The following is a 23,024-nucleotide window of genomic DNA, read 5'->3' as shown; positions in this document are numbered from 1 at the left end:
AGTTACTTTGCCGTTACTTTGCTGTAACGTGAGTTACAGCTGATATGTAAAATTCCACTCTACAGTGAAGGAGGAATGAGGATGTGCTATAGAAATTAGGCACAAATACTCCTAATTATTTTGCCATAATCTTATTACAAACCCAGATCCAAAGTGCTTTAAGAGCAGGAATTCAAATACACCAAATGATTAAAAATTTCAAGGCCAATGTCAAGCTGCACAGCTTCTTGCTTGATAACTAGTCATGTGACTCTTATTTTATCCTCAGAGGCCAGCAACTGGGAATAGCTTAATGAAATTTTCTTAAGCTCCAAGATTCTGTTTCTATGCCACTGATACTGTTCAGGGTAGCTCTTGGGATACAAGAAACAGAAAAGCATTTTTATAATCCATTTATGCTTACATATATTTTTATATGCTGCTACTGAAGGTTTACAAAGGACCAAGTACTGTTTTAAGTGCTTTACATATACTGGCACTGAATCTCACACAGTACCCTTAATGTAGATATTAAACTTTGGCCTTTTTATTAAACAGAGTCTTCAAGGAGTTATAACTAAAAATAATTATGTAAAAAAGTAAAAATTTTAAATATATAAATATAATTGAGGCAACTAGGCTACATTCTCCTTTAGGTACAGAATGCATTATAAGCATACTTCATTTTATTGCATTTCAACTTACTGTACACTTTGCAGATATTGTGTTTTTTGCAAACTGAGGGTTTATGGCAATCTTGGGTTGTTTTTTTAGTGATAAAGTATTTTTTAATTATGGTAGGCACATTGTTCTTTAAATACACTGCTACTGCACACTCAATAGATAACAATTCAGTGTAAACATAACTTTTATATGCACTGGGAAGCCAGCAAGTTTGAGTAACACACTTTGTTGTGATATTCCCTTTTATCTCAATGGTCTGGAGCTGAGTCTGCAACATCTCTGAGGGCTGCCTGCATTTGTAAATTGTGACTAGAATGTGTATCTAAATCTATACACAGAGTTTTGATTGGTCATTTTGGGGGTTTCAATAACATTCTACACATATACTCCGAGCTTACATTATCTTTTGATTGTAAATTAAACAAACTTTACCTTCCCACATTTAACCCATCAGTCAACCCACTGGCTCTAAGTGCAGAATACAGCCTAAATCTAAGCATAGTCCTATCTTCAGGTTATGACCCCAGAGGTCCAGATGACTACGTCTCTCATATCCACTCCACTGACGTCTTCTAACTGGGTCTCCTGGCTTATACTACTGGCTTCTACAATCTGTTTATCACATAATAAAATGAAGTAATCTTTTTAGAACTTAGATTTTTAAAAAATTATTCTCTCACTTATAAGGTCTCCAATTGTTTTCCAAATGCCTTAGAACAATCCTACTTACAAGTACAGACTAACATAGTTTACAAATGAAATCTTAAGTGCATCATGGGGGGGAGGTGTCAAGCACAGCAGGGTTGTATACAAACATATTAGTCATGAGTTGATAGCTAATGAACCTGGGTGATGAGTACACAGGGGCCCAGACCGTATTCTCTTTATATCTGTATATATTTGAACTTTCACATAAAATATTACCTCTCACCTTCACACCACTTGGTTTTGCTCACACAAACACACTTGTGTCCTACTTCAGGGTCCCTACACTTGCCTGGAGGGCTCATGCCCCAGTCTTTTTTTGCCCCTCCATATTTAATACTTAGAGCCCTAATCCTTTTAAAAGTCAACTATAAAACAGAGTGCCTTGTCCTTTTCTAAAACTTCACATTTTTTGTTTAAAACTTCTTAAATTGTGTTTCAGAACTGGGCAATTCTTGGTTCAAGGGCTATTTGGCCTCTTCGGCACTTAGCTCCATGCCAGTCTGTCACTAGACAGGCCAAGCGTGCTACAGCCCCAGCCCCTGCGTTCTGAGATGCCTGGCCAGGTCCAAGTGCCACTATCTCCACTTTAACGAAGAGGAACGAGATCATGCCACACGTTGCAAGACAGCCCTTTGCTCTTTTCTGTTCTTCTCTATCTCCCTAGGAATGTTCCATCTGCTTAGTTCAAAATTAATCTTGAAATAGGCTCTAAGGTAGTGCTGATATTATACGTTAGAAAATGATTGAACAACTTAAGACCAAGCAAAGTACTGAAATGCAGCAGTTGAAAGCAGTTATCTGGCTTTCCTGGGGGGTGGAGCAACTCTGCGGGTCCTGTCACCCTTCACAGATCCTCGTCACCAGCCAAGGGAAGGTAGCTTTTCTCAGGTCTCTGTCCTTCCACATGCATAACATGGGCATACCACATGAGATGCTTAAAGAGGTACTCTCCAGAAACTATCAATGCAATATCCTTCTATTCAATACAATTAAAATATTCAGTAACTCCTGAGATAAGATTGTACTTTAAGTTGTATTTTACCCGTGAAATAAAAAGAATCACATATATATATGACTCTGCTCCCAGCAGACAGGGACCAGAGCTGCCTTGCTCACCACTGTATTCCCCACATCAATAGGCATCTCTGTGTAATGGACACCCAATAAATACGTGTACAATGAATGAGTCAATCTACTCAGTTCCTCTTCAGAGCCTTTACTACTCCTCATCCTAGACAGGGCAACTCCTCCTTCACAACGCCTCTCTAGCACTATTAACAAGTGTGTGAGGAGATCACCTACAGGCCAGTACCTATGTTCAGATGCACAAGAACGTGTCTGGCAAAAGTCTGAAGTAGAAGGAGAAGCAGGAAGAGACTTAGTCAGTTTAGACGTGCAAACTGGAGACCCACTAGGCACACCGTGAGGCTTCTTTTGCCGTGACCTCGAGTGTAATGTAGGGGTGTCCCGATCAGAACCTGTTAAAAAAAAAGAAGAAAAACAAGGAAGAAAAAAAGGCAGTACATATGAGGAAGCATTACTAATAAATACACTGAAGGTAATCAACTAGGATCCTAGACTAGGCTCCTTTGCAGCTCTAAGGGAGGTGTGAGAACAATCTGAATATCTTCTGTACGTATGAGTGCAGTCTAGCTAATCTGGTGATCTAGATTGTGGATTTTCAAAACCTGACATCACACTCACAAAAGCTGTCTTCAGCATGCAAGATCCTCCTGTCATGTCTATTTTGGCTACAGTAAATTAAAATATCAAAGCTGACTGTTATTCCAATTAGAGAGCTCTTACTGGTGACTGCTAAAGTTATATATTAATAACCTACAGTGCTTTATTTACAAGTATTTTCAGATTAAAAAGCTTACAAAGTACTCACTTCCTGAGAAGGCACTGAAAAGTTTCACATTTTCTGAGTTCTGGTGGTCAAAGGTAGTCATATTTAAAAACTGTTGCTTTAACCAACTGGCTCTTTCTTCTTCAAATGCCTTTCTCTACCGTAACAAGGAAACCAAAGAAACACGGATCAGTATTTCAACATTCACAGTTGCCATTTCGCACGATTTCTCTAGGTATTTGTGCTTGCTCTCTGACTATCTCTATATATTAAGTCAAAGGAATTAACCCTAGAAAACTAAAATTAAATCTCATTTAAGAAAGCTGTTAAAAATAAAAATTCACCTGTTTCTCCTAACAAGTCAACTACTATTTTCAAATCAATTCTGAATAAATTCAAGAGTATAACACAGAAAAATAAGCACAGTAGCATAACTTTAAACATACAGAATATCAGCGTAACTTTTGAACATACAAAACATGGTAAATATAAGATTACAAACAACAGAAAAATACCCCATTGTAAACTAATCACTTGGGGGAAAAAAAGGCTTCACTGAGCACCGCTGTCTTCCTCAAGCCACGGCCCAGGGCCTAGCAGCCCTCATCACTTGACCACAAGAGGGCGTATGTGAAACCTCCCCCTTCTGAAGGAGCAGGGGATGGATCCTAAATTCTCCCTCACCTCTCAGGTCTCCGTTTCAGGGAGATGCTCAAGCAGAGAATGGGGACTGGTATGCAAAGTAACAAGAGTATCTCTTGGACTGGCATGGAGAGAGGTGAGGGATATGAGCTCAGAAACAGAGGTGATCCCGTAAGACGGGAGAAAATGCTGGCACAGTTTCCTGAGGAAGATAATAGCTATAGATAACACAGAATTTCGTAATTAAGGAGGAAGGTGTCAGCTACTTAAGATAACATACAGTCTTTCATTCATAAACATTAATACAAAATCATAGATCACCAGACATTTGAAGAAAAGTAATAGGATAAAAGAAAAATGCCAGGAGAAATAAAGAGAACTGGCCATGGGTAAAGCTTAAGGCAAGTTTTTTTTAAGATAACACAAATTATCAGACAGACTTACAAACATCTGTAAAATATCATACGAGACACAAAACAAAAAATACACTATAAAACTTAAAAGATAAATTGTGAAGTAAAAACTCAGTGGACGAAGTGAAAAATCAAACTGACCTTGCTGAATACCAGGTTGGTGATGCACAAGATAAAAGAGAAAATATTCCCGAATTTGGAACATAAAGTCAATCTATAGATGTAGTCAGAAGGCCAAATATTTGTCTAGCAGAAGTTCCAGAATGCAAGAGAAGTCAGAGAAGGAAAAAATACAGAATTGAAGAAAATATCCCTGAACTTAAGAAATAGAGCATCTTCAGATTAAAAGGAGCTACCCAGACATACCCTGGTAAAATTCCAGAACTCTTAGTTTAAGAACATAAAATTTCAAAAGCTTCCACAGAGGGGGAAAAACAGCACAGCTGTCTAAAATTAACCCAGGGTATATTATAACCAGGCTGCTCATGAGCAAAATCAAACAATGGAAGAATCAGAATAACTCACAGTTTTGAAAGGAAAAGTTGGAAAACAATTCTATATCCAGGCAAACCAATCAAGTATGAATATATTTTTGGATAGTCCAGAATTCAGAATATTTTTCACTCACACACACTTATGAAAAAATTACTCAAGAAGGTAATACAACAGATTGAAAACGGAACCCAAGAAAGAGAATATGAGATAGAAGTTGAACTTGATTCAGAAATCATAAAGAAAGCACACACAAAAAAGTCAAAGAATTTACTACAGATTCTCTTCTGTGTGACAGCTTTAACAACAAAGAATACTATATAAAAGTGTCCAAACATATTACTTGGCTATGGAATGAATATTTATATAATCACAGTGTTATCAATGTTCTTTCTGGTTTTCCATTCTTAAATCTCAATCTTAGACAAAGTACTTACACTTGAATTTGTATTAAAAATCAGAATATAAATCTGGTAACACTTGACAGTGAAAAATAGCATCACTGACAAAAACTGAGGAGTCGAGGGGTAAGAGCAGTGCAACAAGGATAACTACAAGGATGCCCTCATCTTTCATTTCAGGGATAAACCTATCCTGTCTAACGCTGAGCAAACATGAAATGGAAGCATTAAACAAATTTACTTAAAGTAAAAAAATCAACCAGGAGAAACAGTTCTTTAAAAATTAGCTTAAAAAAGTAACAATATTATGAAGAAATCATATGTATATGAGAAACAGTGTAGATGGGAGGTATGGTAAGGGTACTAAACTCCTTGTGTTTCATAGTGGGGAATCAATAGGCTGACTGTAAGAAAAAAGGCTGAATTTTACTCAAGCTAAAATAGTTTTTCCCAGAAGAATCATAAACCTTCAATAGTGGTACCTCTGAGGAATGAAACTGAGAAGAATGAAGGATACTTTCACACCTTGTAGCTTTTTGGAATGAGTTTCTTTTTTAAAATCATGTCCAGACATTACTTCTCTAATTTTTGATAGGGAAATAATGCATGTAATACATTACTAAATAAAAAAGCGAGCTGCTGAAGTGCACACACACACAGTTCATCTCTGGGTAAGGCAATGGCGATATACTGTACTCTCCTTTCCCTTAAAAAAAAACCCAAGACACTCTCTCGGTTGAACTCTCTCCTGACTTTACATCTACTAACAGCGGAGAGATGACAGGTGCCCCAAAAGAAATCTCTTGTGTGAAGCTAAACTCTTAACAGCAGAAAGCTACCCAAAACGCATGACAAATGCCTAGTTTTTTCAATATAAAAATTTTTTTTCAATTCGCAAATCTGAAGGCAAAATTATATACCTCTATTACAGCTTCCATTTCAAGCTATTTTGTGAAATCACTGGTGAAATACTTGAGGAAATGTACAGCAAAGAAACAAAAAATAAGAACTTCAATGCATTCTAGTGAGGCTTCTCCAGGACCTTCAAACATTCTACAAGGAACGCCAACTGCTTAAAATACCTCCAATCCTAGGCGAATAGCTGCTTCTGTAAAGCTTCGTCTTTCCTTCTCGAAATTCTTTTTCTGCTCTTTAAATAGGGACCACTCTTCTTTGAGGCGTTCCTTTTCTTCCAACAAGTAACAGTCTCGTAGCAGTGAAGTGGTGTCATCATCACATGCAGTAGCGAGCTGCTGCTATTAAATTTTAAAACATAGTAAGTTCCAGGGGTTCCCTGCAACACTCCAACAAGTTGAAATGAAAGCAAGCAAAAAAAGCAGGCCTAACTTCAGGGGAAGGAGAGAGATGATAAAGAATCAGAAAGTCAATGGAAATGAGAAGCCTCATTTCCCAAATGCTTCTACTCTAAAAGGCAAAGCATCGACTGAAATAAAGGAGCAAAAATCTAGAAAGATTCAATAAAATCCTGACCCTTCACAGAGGAGAACAGCTTTAAAAGGTGTCCTGCGTTTACCTGTAAAAGTTGCTGCTGAGTTTTAATCATCTCTTTACACTGCTGAATTTCCAACTCGAGTTTTTCAGTTTCTTGTTCATGGTCTTGTCGTGAGATTACATCTTCGTCATTAAAACCTTCTAAGTGTACCTTTGAAACTAATACAAAACCAATAATTTGACATAAACCTTACAGTCTCCATTTTAGTTTATGGCATTTGGGGACATATATTTAAAAATCAAGAAATAAATTTAAAAATCAGAAAGGTTTTCCCTTTCTGGAATCTCAAAGGTTTTCTAAAAGGTGGTTATTTCCTTTGTCCTTTAAAAACTCCACTAGCTATAATAAAATAGAATAAAAGGTATATTATTTAACACTAAAAAATTTTTTAAAGTAAGCAACTGTAATGAGTTCATGGTAACTATAAATTCATGCTATTTCTGGACTAAATGATATCCTTACTTACAAAATTCTATTTCCAACATTTAACCTGTAATTTGTATTCATTCAAGACGATGTCCTAATTAGAAATGTAAACCTATGTTCCCAGAAAAATAAACACTCATAAACTATACTCTTTTGACACTTCCTCAAAGATCAGTGCAAGATTACAAATTTTGCTGTTATTAAATTTGACAAATATCAGGTCCAAAAATACTTGCTATTTACTAATAGACAGTGATAAATGAAATCAACAAAATCTCATGTAAATTAGTTTTGATACTTCAATTGTTCTGACTTCATTTTTTAAGACAATTAGCACTGAGATTGTCATTTCTGACCATTTAGAATATATTTTCTTTAAGTAGACTGCATTCACTTAACAGACATCTTAATTTTCTTGATTTAAAAACATGCAAGCTTGAACAAATATAAAATATTAAGGATATACTCATCAACATCAATCTACTATGTATCTATAATGACAGGAAGTGGTTATCTAAAAATAATACACTGTCGAGTGAAAAAAGAACAGTGTAGAAAAAAACAAGTAATATTCAACTTATGGTTTGTAGACATTTAAAATAAGTATTTTGCAAATGCAGAAAGGTCTAGAAAGGTATGCACAAAGCTGTTAAGTGTTACACATAGGGAACAGAGACCTGACTGTTCTCTTGGGTTAGCCAAAAAGTTTATTTGGATTCTTCAATAAGATCTTATGGACAAACCTGAATGAAGTTTTTGGCCAACCCAATACCTTATATACTTCCTGATATTTTGAATCAAATGTCTAATATTTTGAAAATAATTTAAAAATAATTATTTGCAACCTAAGAATATGCAAGTATCTATGAATAATAAGAAAAAGGTATATATTTATACTATATTATGATTAATATTTCCTGATTGCCAAGATATAGTAGAAGACCCAGTTTACTTTATTCAACTGTCTTCTGCACGCGGAATGGGTGGACAATAAGATGTCCTTTTTTGAGAGATTCTGAGAGCAAAGCATATTTTCTCAAACTGCACATCTGGAAGTAGGCAGAATTTTGCTTTTCAAATTGCCAGGCTAAGCTAAGGACTTTAGTCTGAGCCCGTAACATGACTTTCCAAGTCGGCTTCCTGAGTGTCACAGCTTACTCTATCTGCATTCAGGTGGTACTTACCTTGGTTATCAAGTTTTTCTACGTGGCTTTTCAAAATTCTCCACTGTTTTCTGATGCTGTTGGTAAGCTGCTCTCTCACAGTCTCGCAGGAAAGGTCCCATATACTCTCTCTACTCAGCTCCCCAGCATCCTCTTCAACATCAGAGAGAACCTACAAGTGGCCAGAGATGAGAGGGAAAGACTAATATCTTAAAAATGATTTGAGACACTCAGACAAAAATCATCAGACTGATGGTCAGAGACACGTATCAAAATCATTTCTATGTTGTATGTGCAACATAAATGACCTAGTTCTTAACATAAATGTCTTGAGAAAAAATAATTAATACTGGAGATAGAAATTCCCCAATTCAGGTCTCTTTAAACCTGAATTTGAAGCCAAATACAGTTAGTGACAAAGGCAAGGAGCTGTGTGAGGAAGAGCCTCACAACCTGTCTCATGTTGTGTGAGGTGCTGTCACATGTCAACTGGTCCTCAAATCATGTTAGCATGCGAGGAAACTGAGGCTTAGAGAGGTAGACTATCCCGACGTCACACAGCTCTAATCCAACCTGCTTCCAATTTTGCCTGTTCAGACAACTAAAACTGTGAAAAAATCTCCAATGTAAAAGCAACTAGTAATCCTATTTTTCTCAAATACTTTCTAAAATGAAATTGGAAATATTTTTCTCTGTATTCTACCAGGACATTAAATCACTGTAAAATGTAGCAACCTTTACTGATATGATCAAATAGAATCAAAGCAGGAGAAAGACCACTACCTCCATCTACATAAAATGGTCCTGATTTGTTATTAACATTCAGGAAAGTAGATATATATACTTAACTAATTTGAACAAGAAATATCTTGCTGGAGAAAAAAAAAGAAGAAAAGAGAAGATAAAAACAAAGAAGGGCTGATTAGACTGTTCCCACATGCAGAGACAGCAGAAGGGCAGTAGTGACAGAGTCTGAAGAACTGTATCAATATCTGAAGTCAGCAGTGGACTGACAGAGGTCAGGATCTCCCAGGGAGCACAGATGAGGGAAAAGCCCAGGCTATGGCTCACTATGACTCTGGTTCTTTCCAATCAACACTCTGGAGCTAGCTGACAATAATTTTTCCAAGGAGCTACACCATGTCTGCTATACATTTTAAGGAATACCAGAACACTACAAATTCATTATTAAAATTAATAATTGCCAGATTGAGTGTAAAACCATTAAATGAAGATTAAAAACTTAGCAAAAAAAAAATCACCACACTTAACTTGAATTTGGGGTATATATTTTGGCTACAATTAAGTCAGCAAAATAAAAAATGAAAACTTGGATGCTAACTAGGCATTCCAAAGTTTTACTAACGAGCCAAAATCTTTCCCTACAAGTAAGGAATAGCTGAATTACTTTTAGGAGAAAGTGGATCTAGAGAAAGATCTTCTAAAAATAAGAAATATACAAGAAATTATTGTTTCTCCAAACTTCAGCATTTGAAAAACTATACAGGATACTATCATTTGTATTAAATTAAATTTTTAAATAATTTTAATTTAAAAGACACTTGCTCCTTGGAAGAAAAGCAATGACAAACCTAGACAGCGTATGAAAAAGCAGAGAGACGTTACTTTGCTGACAAATGTCCGTCCAGTCAAAGCTATGGTCTGGTAGTCATGTATGGATGTGAGAGTTGGACCATAAAGGAGGGCAAATGACAAGGAATTGATGCTTTGGAACTGCTGTGTTCAAGAAGACTCTTGAGAGTCCCTTGGACTACAAGAGATCAAACCAGTCAATCCTAAAGAAAATCAACCCTGAATATTCATTGGAAGAACTGATGCTGAAACTGAAGCTCCAATACTTTGGTCACTTGATATGAAAAACTAACTCATTAGAAAATACCCTGATGCTGGGAAAGATTGAACGTGGGAGGAAACAGGAATGACAGAGACAGAGATGGTTGGATGGCATCACCGACTTGATAGACCCGAGTCTGAGCAAGCTCTGAAAGACAGTGAAGGACAGGGAAGCCTTGTATGCTGCGGTCCCTGGGGTCACAAAGAGTCGGACACAACTGAGCGACTGAACAATAACAACAACTATCATTTCAGAAAGACCTCCTTCACTTACCACCTACTTTTGTTGACTAAAAGTTGGTAATGAGAGGTGAGGAAAGGCTGGGCCCAAAACTGAAAAACTAGAGGAGTTATAGAAACGATGCCAACCCTGGCAAAGTGTTAGCGAGTTATGAACTGACCCAAAGTGATGGAAAACCTTTCAGAGAAAAGGTTAATTAAGGGAATATAAGATGTCAACATCAAGCAGATCTCAAATTGGAGAGTCTAAAAGAACATTCATGTTCTTCTTTAAAGAAGAAAAAAAAGGTAGAAGATGAGCTTATCAGTTAGACTGATTTTTGATACTACAAAATAATCCTCAGATACAGGTTAAAAAGGGGCTTTCAAGGTGGTGCCAGTGGTAAAGAACCTGCCGGCCGATGCAGGAAACCTAAGAGACATAGGTTCAATTCCTGGGTCAGGAGCATAGCAACCCACTCCAGTATTCTTGCCTGGAAAACTCCATGGACAGAGAAGCCTGGGGGGCTACAGCCCATGGGATCACAAAGAGTTGGACACAACTGAAGCAACTTAGCATGGCTCAGCACATGTTAAAAAACAAGTCTGGTGACTTATTGGTAATTTTAGCACTTTCCATCAAAATCATCATTTTCACATTTTAGCTACTAATGTGAACTTGCCTGAATTTAAATGTCTTTGTAAAGAACTAAGTTTAAAAAACTTTTCACCAATATGTGACTTGTTTTTTTCAGACCTCTACACATTAGGCCCTTATCAAATGATTTCCCTAGGCTTTCTATCTCAAAAATACCTACTAAGGGCTAATTCAAATGTGATTTTCTGTGATGCCTTCCATAGTTGTTTTGTTTTATACACTGTACCACCCTATGTACCTGTTAATGTGTATAATAATCACTTCTATATATACCTCTCTCTCTGAAAAAGAGCTTCTTGTAGGATGCAATGGTCTGAATGCTTGTGTTCTCTCAAAACTCATATGTTGAAATCCTAACCTCACAGCATTAACAGGTGGGTGATCTTAAGCAAGTGAATAGATTATGAAGGTGTAGCCTTCATAAATGGGGCCCCTGAGTTCTCTCGCCTCTTCCCACCAGATGAGGACAAAAGTCAGCAATCCAACCAGGAAAAGGGCCCTCACGGACACCCACTCTGCTGGCATCCAGACTTTACATTTCAGTCTCCAGAATTGTGAGAAAACTTTTTGTTTTTTATAGGCCAACCAGCCTACGGTACTCTGCTTTAGCAGCCTGAACTAAGACAAAGGAAACAGTCAAAATCTTCTAAGCTTTTCCTTTCCAGGGATTAGAACACATAACAGACATTCAATAAATTCATGAACTAAGTGATCATTTGGTTCACAAAGTTAGTAAGAGTTTCACTCTCTGAAAAGTAAAGCCTGAAGTTACTGAAAACTGAAGTTACTTAAAGGACACTTGGCACAATGCTTAGAAGCAGGAACTGTGGAGTGAGACAGCCTTGGATTCAAATTCTAGTTTTATCATATGTTGACATTAAACTGGCTTTTGTGCCTCAGTTTCCTCACCTACAAAAACAGGGACAATTACAGTACCAAAGCCATCAAATTATTGTAAGACATAAGTGAGACAATGTGCTTTTCAGGGTAAGACATAAGTGAGACAATGTGCTTTTCAGGGTGCGTGGCACAGATTGAGTCCCCAGAAAATCGTTTCCATCATTTCCCAGGACATGTCAGCATACTTAGAGGGACATTTTTGGGGGTTGTCAGAGTGACTGGGGGTAGCATAGCAGTCCAAAATATCAACAGTGACCTATCTACTGTTTTACTTATTCTAATGAGCAATCTGAAGACTGTATTAAGAGAGGAAAGAGCCACTTACAGTTCCTGTACTATCATCTGCTCTTTCTCTAGGTTTCTGCTTTTGGGGAGAAAGAAGAGAAATCATTTCCTTTTTCATTTGCTGAAGAACCTTCTTAAGTTCAGCATTTTCCATTAGGATTTGTTTCTGACGATATTCATAATCATTCAAGAGAATTTTATACATTTCATCTTCATTCCTGAGAAAAAAACTGTCAGTATGAAAACGCAGTAGAGAAAGGTAAGTCTGGTGAAACGTGTCAGTTTCAATCGTGCTTTACCTGGCTTCGGTTTTACCCGTCCTCCAGGAGCCTCTTTTCCCATCAGCTCTCCCCACATAATTTAAAACTTCCATAGCTACAAACATGAACACAAAGAACAAAACCAATTCTTACATTACATGTTTAAGAGTTTAAAACCCTAACACTCTATATGCATGAGGGACAAAAGTTAACCTGGTATACAGATTAGGATTTGGGCTCAAACAGCCCAGAGTTTAAGTTTCCATTCCATCATTCATAAACATCTTGGCAAGTTACTTAACTGCTAAGCCTGTTTCTTCATCAATGGGGTAGTAATAATGAAAGTATCTAAGAACTGTTGTGAAGAAAAGTACTTAACATAGTAAGTACTTACTAAGCATTAACTATCATTATTAAATTTTATCATCAGGGTTGACAAACTATGGCCTGTAGGCAACTGCCTGATTTTTTAAATTAAATTTTTATTAGAACATAGCCTCACCATTTGTTTATATATCTTCTATAGCTACTTTTGCACCACAATGGCAGAGTGACAAAAGACCATAGAACCCACAAACGCCAAAATATTTACTATGTGGACCTCTACAGAAAAAGTCTGCCACGCCTTGTATCTTGACCACCACTGACATCATCATCAAAACAGTCAAGGTTCCTAACAGTATTAACGTGTCTTCTGTCCCAGGTGGAGATGAATGCAGTTGACATAAAAAGGAATAAGATGAGAGTAAGTATTGTAATTTTAGAGCTGATTAAAAAATCATTACAGAATGGTCACTTCCAGTTGGGTTTGGGACAGGAAAAGAACTCTGCTGCTGCTGCTGCTGCTAAGTCGCTTCAGTCGTGTCCGACTCTGAGCGACCCCATAGACGGCAGCCCACCAGGCTCCCCCATCCCTGGGATTCTCCAGGCAAGAACACTGGAGTGGGTTGCCATTGCCTTCTCCAATGCATGAAAGTGAAAAGGGAAAGTGACGTCGCTCAGTTGTGTCCAACCCTCAGCGACCCCATGGACTGCAGCCTTCCCGGCTCCTCCTTCCATGGGATTTTCCAGGCAAGAGGACTGGAGTGGGGTGCCATTGCCTTCTCCGAGGAAAAGAACTAGCTACCCATAATAAAATGGCTCTGCTACAGAGTTAAATATTTAATAAACTTCTCTAAGTGTTACATTTATACTTCTAGTATTTCATCCTGCTCTTTGTTATTTCTTTCATGAATGAATAAGAGGTTAACCAATCTTAAAAAGCATTAAGTGTCCAAACTGAGTTTAAGATTTATAATCTCAGCATACGTTTTTCAATTAATTTTAAACGAAAATGTTCAAATAATAACTGTAACAGTGCTCCTGTACTGAACGACAGTGACTCAGTCAACAGGCTCAGCCACCATGTGACAGCTTGAAACATCTGCTCGTCAGCTGTTGTATGCAAGTCCAAGTTCAGAATAATGTATGTGGGTTAGATGACAGCGTACAGTCCACTTGGAAACCACTCTTCAATAAATCAATGCACAGATTTCCTGTTCCCTGAATCTTGGCAGGCCTGCATAACTTTATCTGTGTAGCTCTACTTTTGTGTGTCTGCAGTTTTATTTTTTTGAAGCATAGTTTATTTACAATGTTGTGCTAATTTCTGCTGTATGGCTAAGTGACTCAGTTATACACACATATACGTTCTTTTTTGTATTCTTCTCCACTATGGCTTACCCCAGGAGACTGCATATAGTTCCTTATGCTATACAGTAGGATCTCCTTGTTTACCCATTCTGAATAGTTTGCATCTACTAACCCCACACTTCCAGTCCATCCCTCTCCTTCCCACCCTTCCCCTTGGCAACCAGAAGTCTGTTTTCTATGTCTGTGAGCCTGTTTCTGTTTTAGATAGGTTCATTTGTCCCATATTTTAGATTCCACATATAAGTGATATCATATGGTATTTGTCTTCCTCTGACTTACTTCACTTAGAATGATAATCTTTAGTTGTATCCATGTTGCTACAAATGGCATTCTTTTTTATGGCTGAGTAGTCAGTTCTATTTTTTAAACTACACTATTTACCTTTTGAAAGCATGCATAAACTTAGATGAAATAAGTGGTAAATTAAAGTTTCAAAAGAATAATAGAAAAAAGTATATTTTAACAAACTTTAACTTTCACTGTCAAACTGTACTTCAAAGATGCACAGCTAAAGTAACTGAAAAGAACTCCAAGTGACATGAATGATTTGGCCTGATGAACAATTTTATGAAATTAACTAAAAAAATCACACTTTTGAAACTCAGGAACTGATCCTAATTTTAATATTATCACAGTTCTTTGCTACGAAAGATTAGTGTGTCCTCTGGCTTAGCTTTCTTCTGTGGATTAATCCTACATCTGTCACGTTAAAAAAAATACATGCAATTCTTACATGCAACTAAAGTAGCAAAGCAAAACCACTATTTTTCAGGTAACCAGCTGTCTCAATTTCTAGTTCATATGGATATACACCATCTACAATCAATTATATAAAGAATGAAAATGACACTTTAGGAATTACTGAGCTCAATTCCTCTACATTTCTTAGCGTAATACTAATTTATTTCCCTTTATCTTAGCCAGCTGCTTTTTACCAATTTTTTTATCCTTCTTGTTCATAACAAGTTGATGTAAACGTTCCTTTAGTTTATTATATTCACGCTCTTTTCTCTTCATATCATGATTATACTGAGTAGCTCGACTTGCAATGATATTTTGTAATTTCTGCACCTAAAAAAAAAAAGCATTTTCTATTAAATGAGTCCCTTTTGTATTGGTAAACTTGGTTAACATTTACAAATTCAAGAGAGAGAAGTCATCCTAGAATTCAGCTCCTCAGAATAGTTTAAAAATTATAGGATTATTCTTCCTTCTCTATAGCCAACGGAAACCACTCTTTAAAACATCATTAAATAAAGCACACAGAGTGCTTATTTTTTAATTCTGAAACTTCCAGAGCTTCTAACTCTCTAAATTATCTTCTACACCTTTCACCCTAGGTATATAGATTCTGATCATTTAGAAACCACAAACTCTTATGAAGTATTAATATGATTAAAGCTTCATTTGAAACAAGTAGATCATTTGTAAGGACTTCCTTTTACCACTGACCTGAATCATTTTATCCTTTCTCAATCTGTGACAAGCCCAATTAGTCATGGCATGTGGCAGCAGATAAACAGGTTTGTTTTTCTCTGATCAAAAACAGTTCTCAAATTAGAGTGAGACAAACAGCAAACAGAATCTGGTTCAGACATTTGTTAAGTACATACTATATGCCAAGCACTACTGGTCAATGTTTGTATCTGCTACGACTGCTTAGGCAGCCCTGGATGGGAAGTAAGTTCTTTTTTTTTTTTTTTTTTTTACTTTACAATTCTGTATTGGTTTTGCCATACATAAGACATTCTTTATCTCTGCTAGAGATGATCATGTTTAACTTAGTCCTTACGAAAGAAGAATGACAGTCAAACCATTTCAAGTATAATCAACAGATTAAGTCAAAATTTTCCGTGAAATAACTCAAGGAAAAGTATACATAACCTTGTGGTTTAGGTAAGATACCTCATTACCCAATTACTAAATATACTACTACATAATCAAACATGCCAAAACAAACCTGTCTAAATCACTGGAAGGTTCTTCAAGAAATATGCTCCCTTAAAAGTCTAATTATCATCAAAGTAACATACACAACACTGAAAATGTTCTGCTTTTACAGTGATCACGTGGTCAGAAACCAAACCACAGAGCAGTAAAAACCTAGTCATTTCTTCTTATATAAATTCAAAGATAATTTCAAATGCATTAGTTCTATAGGTCCAAATACCAAGTAATCAATAAGGCAAAAATGAGATTAGAATTATAATGTCTTCAGCCTAGAAATTAGATTTTTAATGTGAATTGCTTTTTCAAACAGTAACTCGTGTGTTCATTTAGTCAAGTAATTGTCTCACTAGATGGACAATGTCAATATTTCAGATAGTTCAGGAAGAAGCATTCAAGATACAAGTAAAGGTATGACAAGAATAAAAGATGTGCATTTAAAGCACCCCTGTGTCTGACAAAAAGTGGTGTGCATGTTGAGTCCAGGATGGATGGTATAGAACACTGGATGTCACGAGCTGCACACTGACACACTAAGCGAGATAAACCCCTAGGGGAGAGGGAGCTGGAGAAGGTTCCTGACGTCTCAGTTGAGTATGATACAACATTATACACATAGAGGTCTGCCATACCAATCTAATACAGGATGAATAAACAGTTCTTTCTTGTTATAAAGTTAAGTGACCGTTACAGTCACCTCAAATTACAAACAACAACAAAAAATCCACTTCAACTTTATCTGCAACAACTGACAACTCACCTCATCTTTCTCATTTTTCAGTAGCTGATGCAAATTCCTATTCTTGCACTGTAATTGTCTGTCTCTTTCCTGAAGACCAATCATTTCTCTCCTGGAGGTTTCCAGTTGTTCCTAAAACATTCGTATGCAATTTTGACTAAAATTAACATTGGATTCAAAGCAACTGAATCCTTAAAAGATTAGTAAAAACAAGTTACATGCCCTAGGATTTGTTACCTAAAATTGAAGTTTAGCAGCACACAAAATATTTAAAACAATTATTATAAAGCTTGATACTATAGTTACCAATTTTAAATTTGGATAGCAAATTTTAATCTAAATACCAATTTTAATATAAATGCAAAAGACCTTCAAAGTGGATCCTTCAAAAGGCCCTTCACCTATTTCAGTGATATTGCCACTGAACATTTTCATAATTTCCTTTTAATACTTTTTAACACTTCTATGACACACTCTTAAGAAAGGTCCAGAAATGATTTGGAGCTAAGTCTGACTACGCAAAGAAAAACACTCCAGGTCAGAAAAGGTGGGACTGCAGCATATCAGTCCTGCCTTGCAAACAGTAAACTCTCTCAAAACCTTTCCCTAAGGGCAATGGCAGCATTGCCAGAATCAATATGGGATTAAAATGTGTGTGTGTTAGCCACACAGTTGTGTCTGACTCTTTGTGACCCCACAGACTGTAGCCTGCCAGGCTCCTCCGTCCATGGGATTTTCCAGGCAAGAGTACTGAAGTGAGTTGCCATCTCCTTCTTCAGGGGATCTTCTCGACCCAGGAATTGAACCTGGGCCTCCCACATTTCAGAGGGATTCTTTACCGTCTGAGCCACCAGTGAAGCCCTGGGATGTTCACTTGCAATTCATTTCACACATTTCCAGAGGAACTGTACCAAAGTATGCATGAAGCTGCTAGAATATTTTTTTAATCCTCTAATATTTACAAAATATAAAAGGCACTCAAGTGATGTCACAACTAACCACAAACAACTTGTATGATCTCTGTAACAATGGACCTCAAGAAAAATTTAGGAATAAACCTTAGATAGCTACAAGGTTACCAAAATTTCCTATCATGCTTAAAACTTTCTATCATGCCAGACTATCTGGCACTGGGCCTGCTGACATGTCCCACACACATCAAATCAGATTCTCTCAGAGTCATCCACACTTTACATGAACTTACCATCTTCTCTGCAAATCTATTTCTTATCCCAGTGAATCATACCACCATCATCAGTAAATTCAAATCAGAGACCTGAACAATATCTTTAATTCATGACTCTTTTTTCCCCAAATTCAATTTTTCATAAAATTCTATTCATTCTACTTCCTGAGTTTTCCTCATGTCTCACTCTTACTCTCTTCACTGGCACTTTCTCAGTTCAAGCCCCAAACACCCCTGGACTGAGCAATTGCTAAGGACTGCTAAGAGATGACCTTTGCACCAGGCTTTCTGAGCCTTTTCCTCCATTTCTCTATCTTCTACTCCTCCTCCTCTAATCTCTTCAACCAACTCCAGACGGATAGTCACATCCTTCCTTGTGTTTACATTCCTTGGTGCCTCCAGGTTTCTGCACAATGTCTTTCATACCTGGAGACAGAGTCCCAGCCTCATGTCTTACTATTCTTCATCATATATCACATAGATCAGCCCCTACCGAGCTGTTTGATGTTCACTGAAAGGAAAATACTCTTTATCTCCATGCTTTTATATGGGTCATACGCTCTGCCTAGAATGGCTTTCCCAACACTAGTGAATTTTTTTTTATTAATTTATTTAATTGGAGGCTAGTTACTTTAAAATATTGTAGTGGTTTTTGCCGTACATTGACATGAATCAGCTATGGGTGTACATGTGTTCCCCATCCTGAACCCCCCCTCCCACCTCCCTCCCCATCCCATCCCTCAGGGTCATCCCAGTGCACCGGCCCTGAGCACCCTGTCTCACGCGTCAAATCTGGACTGGTGATCTATTTCACAGACGGAAATATACATGTTTCAATGCTAGTATCTCAAATCATTCCACCCTCTCCTTCTCCCACAGAGTCCAAAAGTCTGTCCTTTACATCTGTGTCTCTTTTGCTGTCTCACATATACGGTTATCATTACCATCTTTCTAAATTTCATATATATGCATTAATATATTGTATTGGTGCTTTTCTTTCTGACTTACTTCACTCTATATAATAGGCTCCAGTTTCATCCTCCTCATCAGAACTGATTCAAATGCATTCTTTTTAATAGCTGAGTAATAGTCCACTGTGTATATGTACCACAGCTTTCTTATCCATTTGTCTGCTGATGGACATCTAGGTTGCTTCCATGTCCTGGCTATTATAAACAGTGCTGCGATGAACATTGGGGTACACGTGTCTCTTTCAATTCTGGTTTCCTTGGTGTGTATGCCCAGCAGTGGGATTGCTGGGTCATATGGCAGTTCTATTTCCAGTTTTCAAAGGACTCTTCACACTGTTCTCCATTGTGGCTATACTAGTTTGCATTCCCACCAACAGTGTAAGAGGGTTCCCTTTTCTCTGCACCCTCTCCAGCATTTATTGTTTGTAGACATTTTGATATCAGCCATTCTGACCAGCATGAGATGGTACCTCATTGTCGTTTTGACTTGCATTTCTCTGATAATGAGTGATGTTGAGCATCTTTTCAAGCGTTTGTTAGCCATCTGCATGTCTCCTTTGGAGAAATATCTGTTTAGTTCTCTGGCCCATTTTTTGATTGGGTCATTTATTTTTCTGGAATTGAGCTGCAGGAGTTGCTTGTATATTTTTGAGGTTGTCAGTTGCTTCATTTACTATTATTTTCTCCCATTTTGAAGCCTGTCTTTTCACCTTGTTTATACTTTCTTTCATTGTGCAAAAGTTTTTAGGTTTAATTAGGTCCCATTTATTTATTTTTGCTTTTATTTCCATTACTCTGGGAACTGGGTCACAGAGGATCCTGCTGTGATTTATGTCAGAGAGTGTTTTGCCTATGTTCTCCTCTAGTTTTATAGTTTTTGGTCTTACATTTAGATCTTTTATCCATTTTGAGTTATTTTTGTATATGGTGTTAAAAAGTATTCTGGTTTCATTATTTTACAAGTGGTTGACCAGTTTTCCCAGCACTATTTGTTAAAGAGATTGTCTTTTCTCTATTGTATATTCTTGCCTCCTTTGTCAAAGATAAGGTGTCTATAGATGCATAGATTTATCTCTGGGCTTTCTATTTTGTTCCATTGATCTATATTTCTGTCTTTGTGCCAGTACCATACTGTCTTAATGACTGTAGCTTCATAGCACAGTCTGAAGTCAGACAGGTTGATTCCTCCAGGTCCATTCTTTTTTCTCAAGAATGCTTTGGCTACTCAAGGTTTTTTGTATTTCCATATAAATTGTGAAATTATTTGTTCTGGCTCTGTGAAAAATACCGTTGGTAGCTTGATAGGGATTGCACTGAATCTATAGATTGCTTTGGGTAGTATACTCATTTTCACAATATTGATTGTTCCAATCCATGAACATGGTATATTTCTCCATCTATTTGTGTCATCTTTGATTTCTTTCATCAATGTTTTATAGTATATAGGTTTTTTGTTTCTTTACGTAGATTTATTCCTAAGTATTTTATTCTTTTCATTGTAATGGTGAATGGAATTGTTTCTTTAATTTCTGTTTTCTCATTGTTAGTCTATAGGAATGCAAGAGATTTTTGTGTGTTAATTTTATATCCTGCAACTTTACTATATTCATTGATTACCTCTAGTAATGCTCTGGTGGAGTCTTTAGGGTTTTCTATGTAGAGGATCATGTCATCTGCAAACAGTGAAAGTTTTACTTCTTCTTTTCCAATCTGGATTTCTTTTATTTATTTTCCTTCTCTGATCGCTGTGGCTAAAACTTCCAAAACTATGTTGAATAGTAGTGGTGAGAACAGGCACCCTTGTCTTGTTCCTGACTATAGGGGAAATGTTTTCAATTTTTCACCATTGAGGATAATGTTTGCTGTGGGTTTATTATATATGGCTTTTATTATGTTGAGGTATGTTCCTTCTATTCCTGCTTTCTGGAGGGTTTTTATCATGAACGGATGTTGAATTTTGTCAAAGGCTTTCTCTGCATCTATTGAGGTAATCATACGGTTTTTATCTTTCAATTTGTTAATGTGATGTATCATATTGATTGATTTGAGAATATTGAAGAATCCTTGCATCGCTAGGATAAAGCCCACTTGGTGATGATGCATGATCTTTTTAATACATTGTTGGATTGTTTGCTAGAAATTTGTTAAGGATTTTTGCATCTATGTTCATCAGTGATATTGGCCTGTAGTTTTCTTTTTTTGTGGCATCTTTGTCTAGTTTTGATATTAGGGTGATGGTGGCCTCATAGAATGAGTTTGGCAGTTTGCCTTCCTCTGCAATTTTCTGGAACAGTTTGAATAGGATAGGTGTTAGCTCTTCTATAAATTTTTGGTAGAATTCAGCTGTGAAGCCATCTGATCCTGGGCTTTTGTTTGTTGGAAGATTTTTGATCACAGTTTCGATTTCCGAGCTTGTGATGGGTCTGTTAAGATTTTCTATTTCTTCCTGGTTCAGTTTTGGAAGGTTATACTTTTCTAAGAATTTGTCCATTTCTTCCAAGTTGTCCATTTTATTGGCATATAGTTGCTTATAGTAGTCTCTTATGATCCTTTGTATTTCTATGTTGTCTGTTGTGATTTCTCGATTTTCATTTCTAATTTTGTTGATTTGATTCTTCTCCCTTTTTTTCTTGATGAGTCTGGCTAATAGTTTGTCTATATTATTTATCTTCTCAAAGAACCAGCTTTTGGTTTTGTTGATTTTTGCTATAGTCTCCTTTGTTTCTTTTTCATTTATTTCTGCCCTAATTTTTTATTATTTCTTTCCTTCTATAACCCTGGGGTTCTTCATTTCTTTTCTAGTTGCTTTAGGTGTAAAGTTGGGTTATTTATTCAATTTTTCTCTTGTTCCTTGAGGTAAGCTACATAGAGTTACATAGAGAAGAGAAGAGGGAGGAGGGAGATAGAGATGAGCAGGAGGAGAAGAGGGGGAGTCAAAAGGGGAGAGATCAATCTAGCCAGTACTCAGTTCCCTAAGTGTTCCCCACAGCCCAGAATACCCAGAGAGATTCACAGAGTTAAGTAGAGAAGAGAAGGGGCAGGGAGGAGATAAGAGGGGACTTGGGGGAGAAAAGGGAGAGTTAAAAGGGAAGAGCAATCAAGCCAGTAATCACATCCCTAAGTAAAAATGGGTACTGAATTTTAAGATTCTTAAAGGTACAAAATTGATAATACCAAAAAGCAAAGATTAAAAATCTAGAGTAGATGTTAGACTCTCAAAAATACAATATTAAAAATACAAAACAAAGTCAATCACAAAAGTTATAAAAAATAAATATATGAAATTTGCTTTAAAAACAGGGTCTTTTTTTTGCAAGGTAATAGGTTATAAAATTAAAGGAGTAATAAAGAACTTAACATTTTTTTTTTAATTTTTCATTAAAGAATTATAATAGTAAAAATATATCTAGAAATTTCTCTGGAGCTGTTCAGGGCAGTGTGAGGTCAGTTCAGTTTCAGATAGTTCTTTGTTCCAGCTTATACTTCTTCTCAAGGTCTACAGGCCCATCCCAAGCTTCTTAGTCAATGCTAACTACAGGGTTTTAATCTGTTGCACCTGTCACTTCCAGAGTGGTTCCCTCTTCTTTATTTTGGTTTCCTCTGTTTGCAAGTCTCTTCAGTGTCTAATTTCCACCCTGACACAAAAGGATGAAGGTGGTCACTTATTTAGGCCCACTTTGCTGTGGGGAGGGAGGAACACTGCAAACAAATATCATTGGCATGTGTGGGGAGTGCCCGCAGTGTATGGACCACAGTGGGTTTGCCCCAGCTCACAGCAGCATGTGCTTTCCCAGTCTACACTGCTCAGGCTCCAGGTTGCTCTGCAGGGGAACTGTCTAAACCGGGCCCTGCATCTCCTGTACTTTACAGTCTAAGCTGCTCAGGTACAGGTTCTCAGGTACTCCACAAAGCCACAGACTCGGTTGGCTATGCGTTTTGTGCCCTTTCCAGGTCCAAGCAGCTCAGGCGGCCAGATGCTTGGTGTGCACTGTCCCAGGTGGGATGTGTGTCTTAATCACCTCCCAGGTCCCAGCAGCTTGGTT

The 23,024-nt window shown here is 37.1% G+C and overlaps 1 protein-coding gene across 11 annotated transcripts in view; it reads right to left on the bottom strand.

The window, feature by feature from the left end:
- LOC120856940 (SSX family member 2 interacting protein) overlaps nucleotides 1-23,024 on the bottom strand; it is a 61,457-nt gene that overhangs the window by 5,548 nt on the left and 32,885 nt on the right. For 7 of the 11 annotated variants that reach the window (XM_040232431.1, XM_040232436.1, XM_040232437.1 and 4 more), the window contains exons 5-13: nucleotides 16,846-16,956; nucleotides 15,074-15,209; nucleotides 12,486-12,561; nucleotides 12,227-12,404; nucleotides 8,292-8,442; nucleotides 6,703-6,839; nucleotides 6,251-6,424; nucleotides 3,263-3,377; nucleotides 2,684-2,849 (exon numbers count right to left, since the gene is read on the bottom strand). In XM_040232431.1, coding sequence (XP_040088365.1) covers nucleotides 2,684-2,849; nucleotides 3,263-3,377; nucleotides 6,251-6,424; nucleotides 6,703-6,839; nucleotides 8,292-8,442; nucleotides 12,227-12,404; nucleotides 12,486-12,561; nucleotides 15,074-15,209; nucleotides 16,846-16,956 — 1,244 coding nt within the window. The remainder of the gene's footprint in view (nucleotides 1-2,683; nucleotides 2,850-3,262; nucleotides 3,378-6,250; nucleotides 6,425-6,702; nucleotides 6,840-8,291; nucleotides 8,443-12,226; nucleotides 12,405-12,485; nucleotides 12,562-15,073; nucleotides 15,210-16,845; nucleotides 16,957-23,024) is intronic. The other 4 variants (XM_040232438.1, XM_040232434.1, XM_040232435.1 and 1 more) reach the window with 1 other exon arrangement.

This window comes from Oryx dammah, unplaced genomic scaffold, assembly GCF_014754425.2.
Source record: "Oryx dammah isolate SB20612 unplaced genomic scaffold, SCBI_Odam_1.1 HiC_scaffold_28, whole genome shotgun sequence".
Taxonomy (NCBI): Eukaryota; Metazoa; Chordata; class Mammalia; order Artiodactyla; family Bovidae; genus Oryx; species Oryx dammah.
This window is presented reverse-complemented; position numbering and strand designations above follow the sequence as displayed.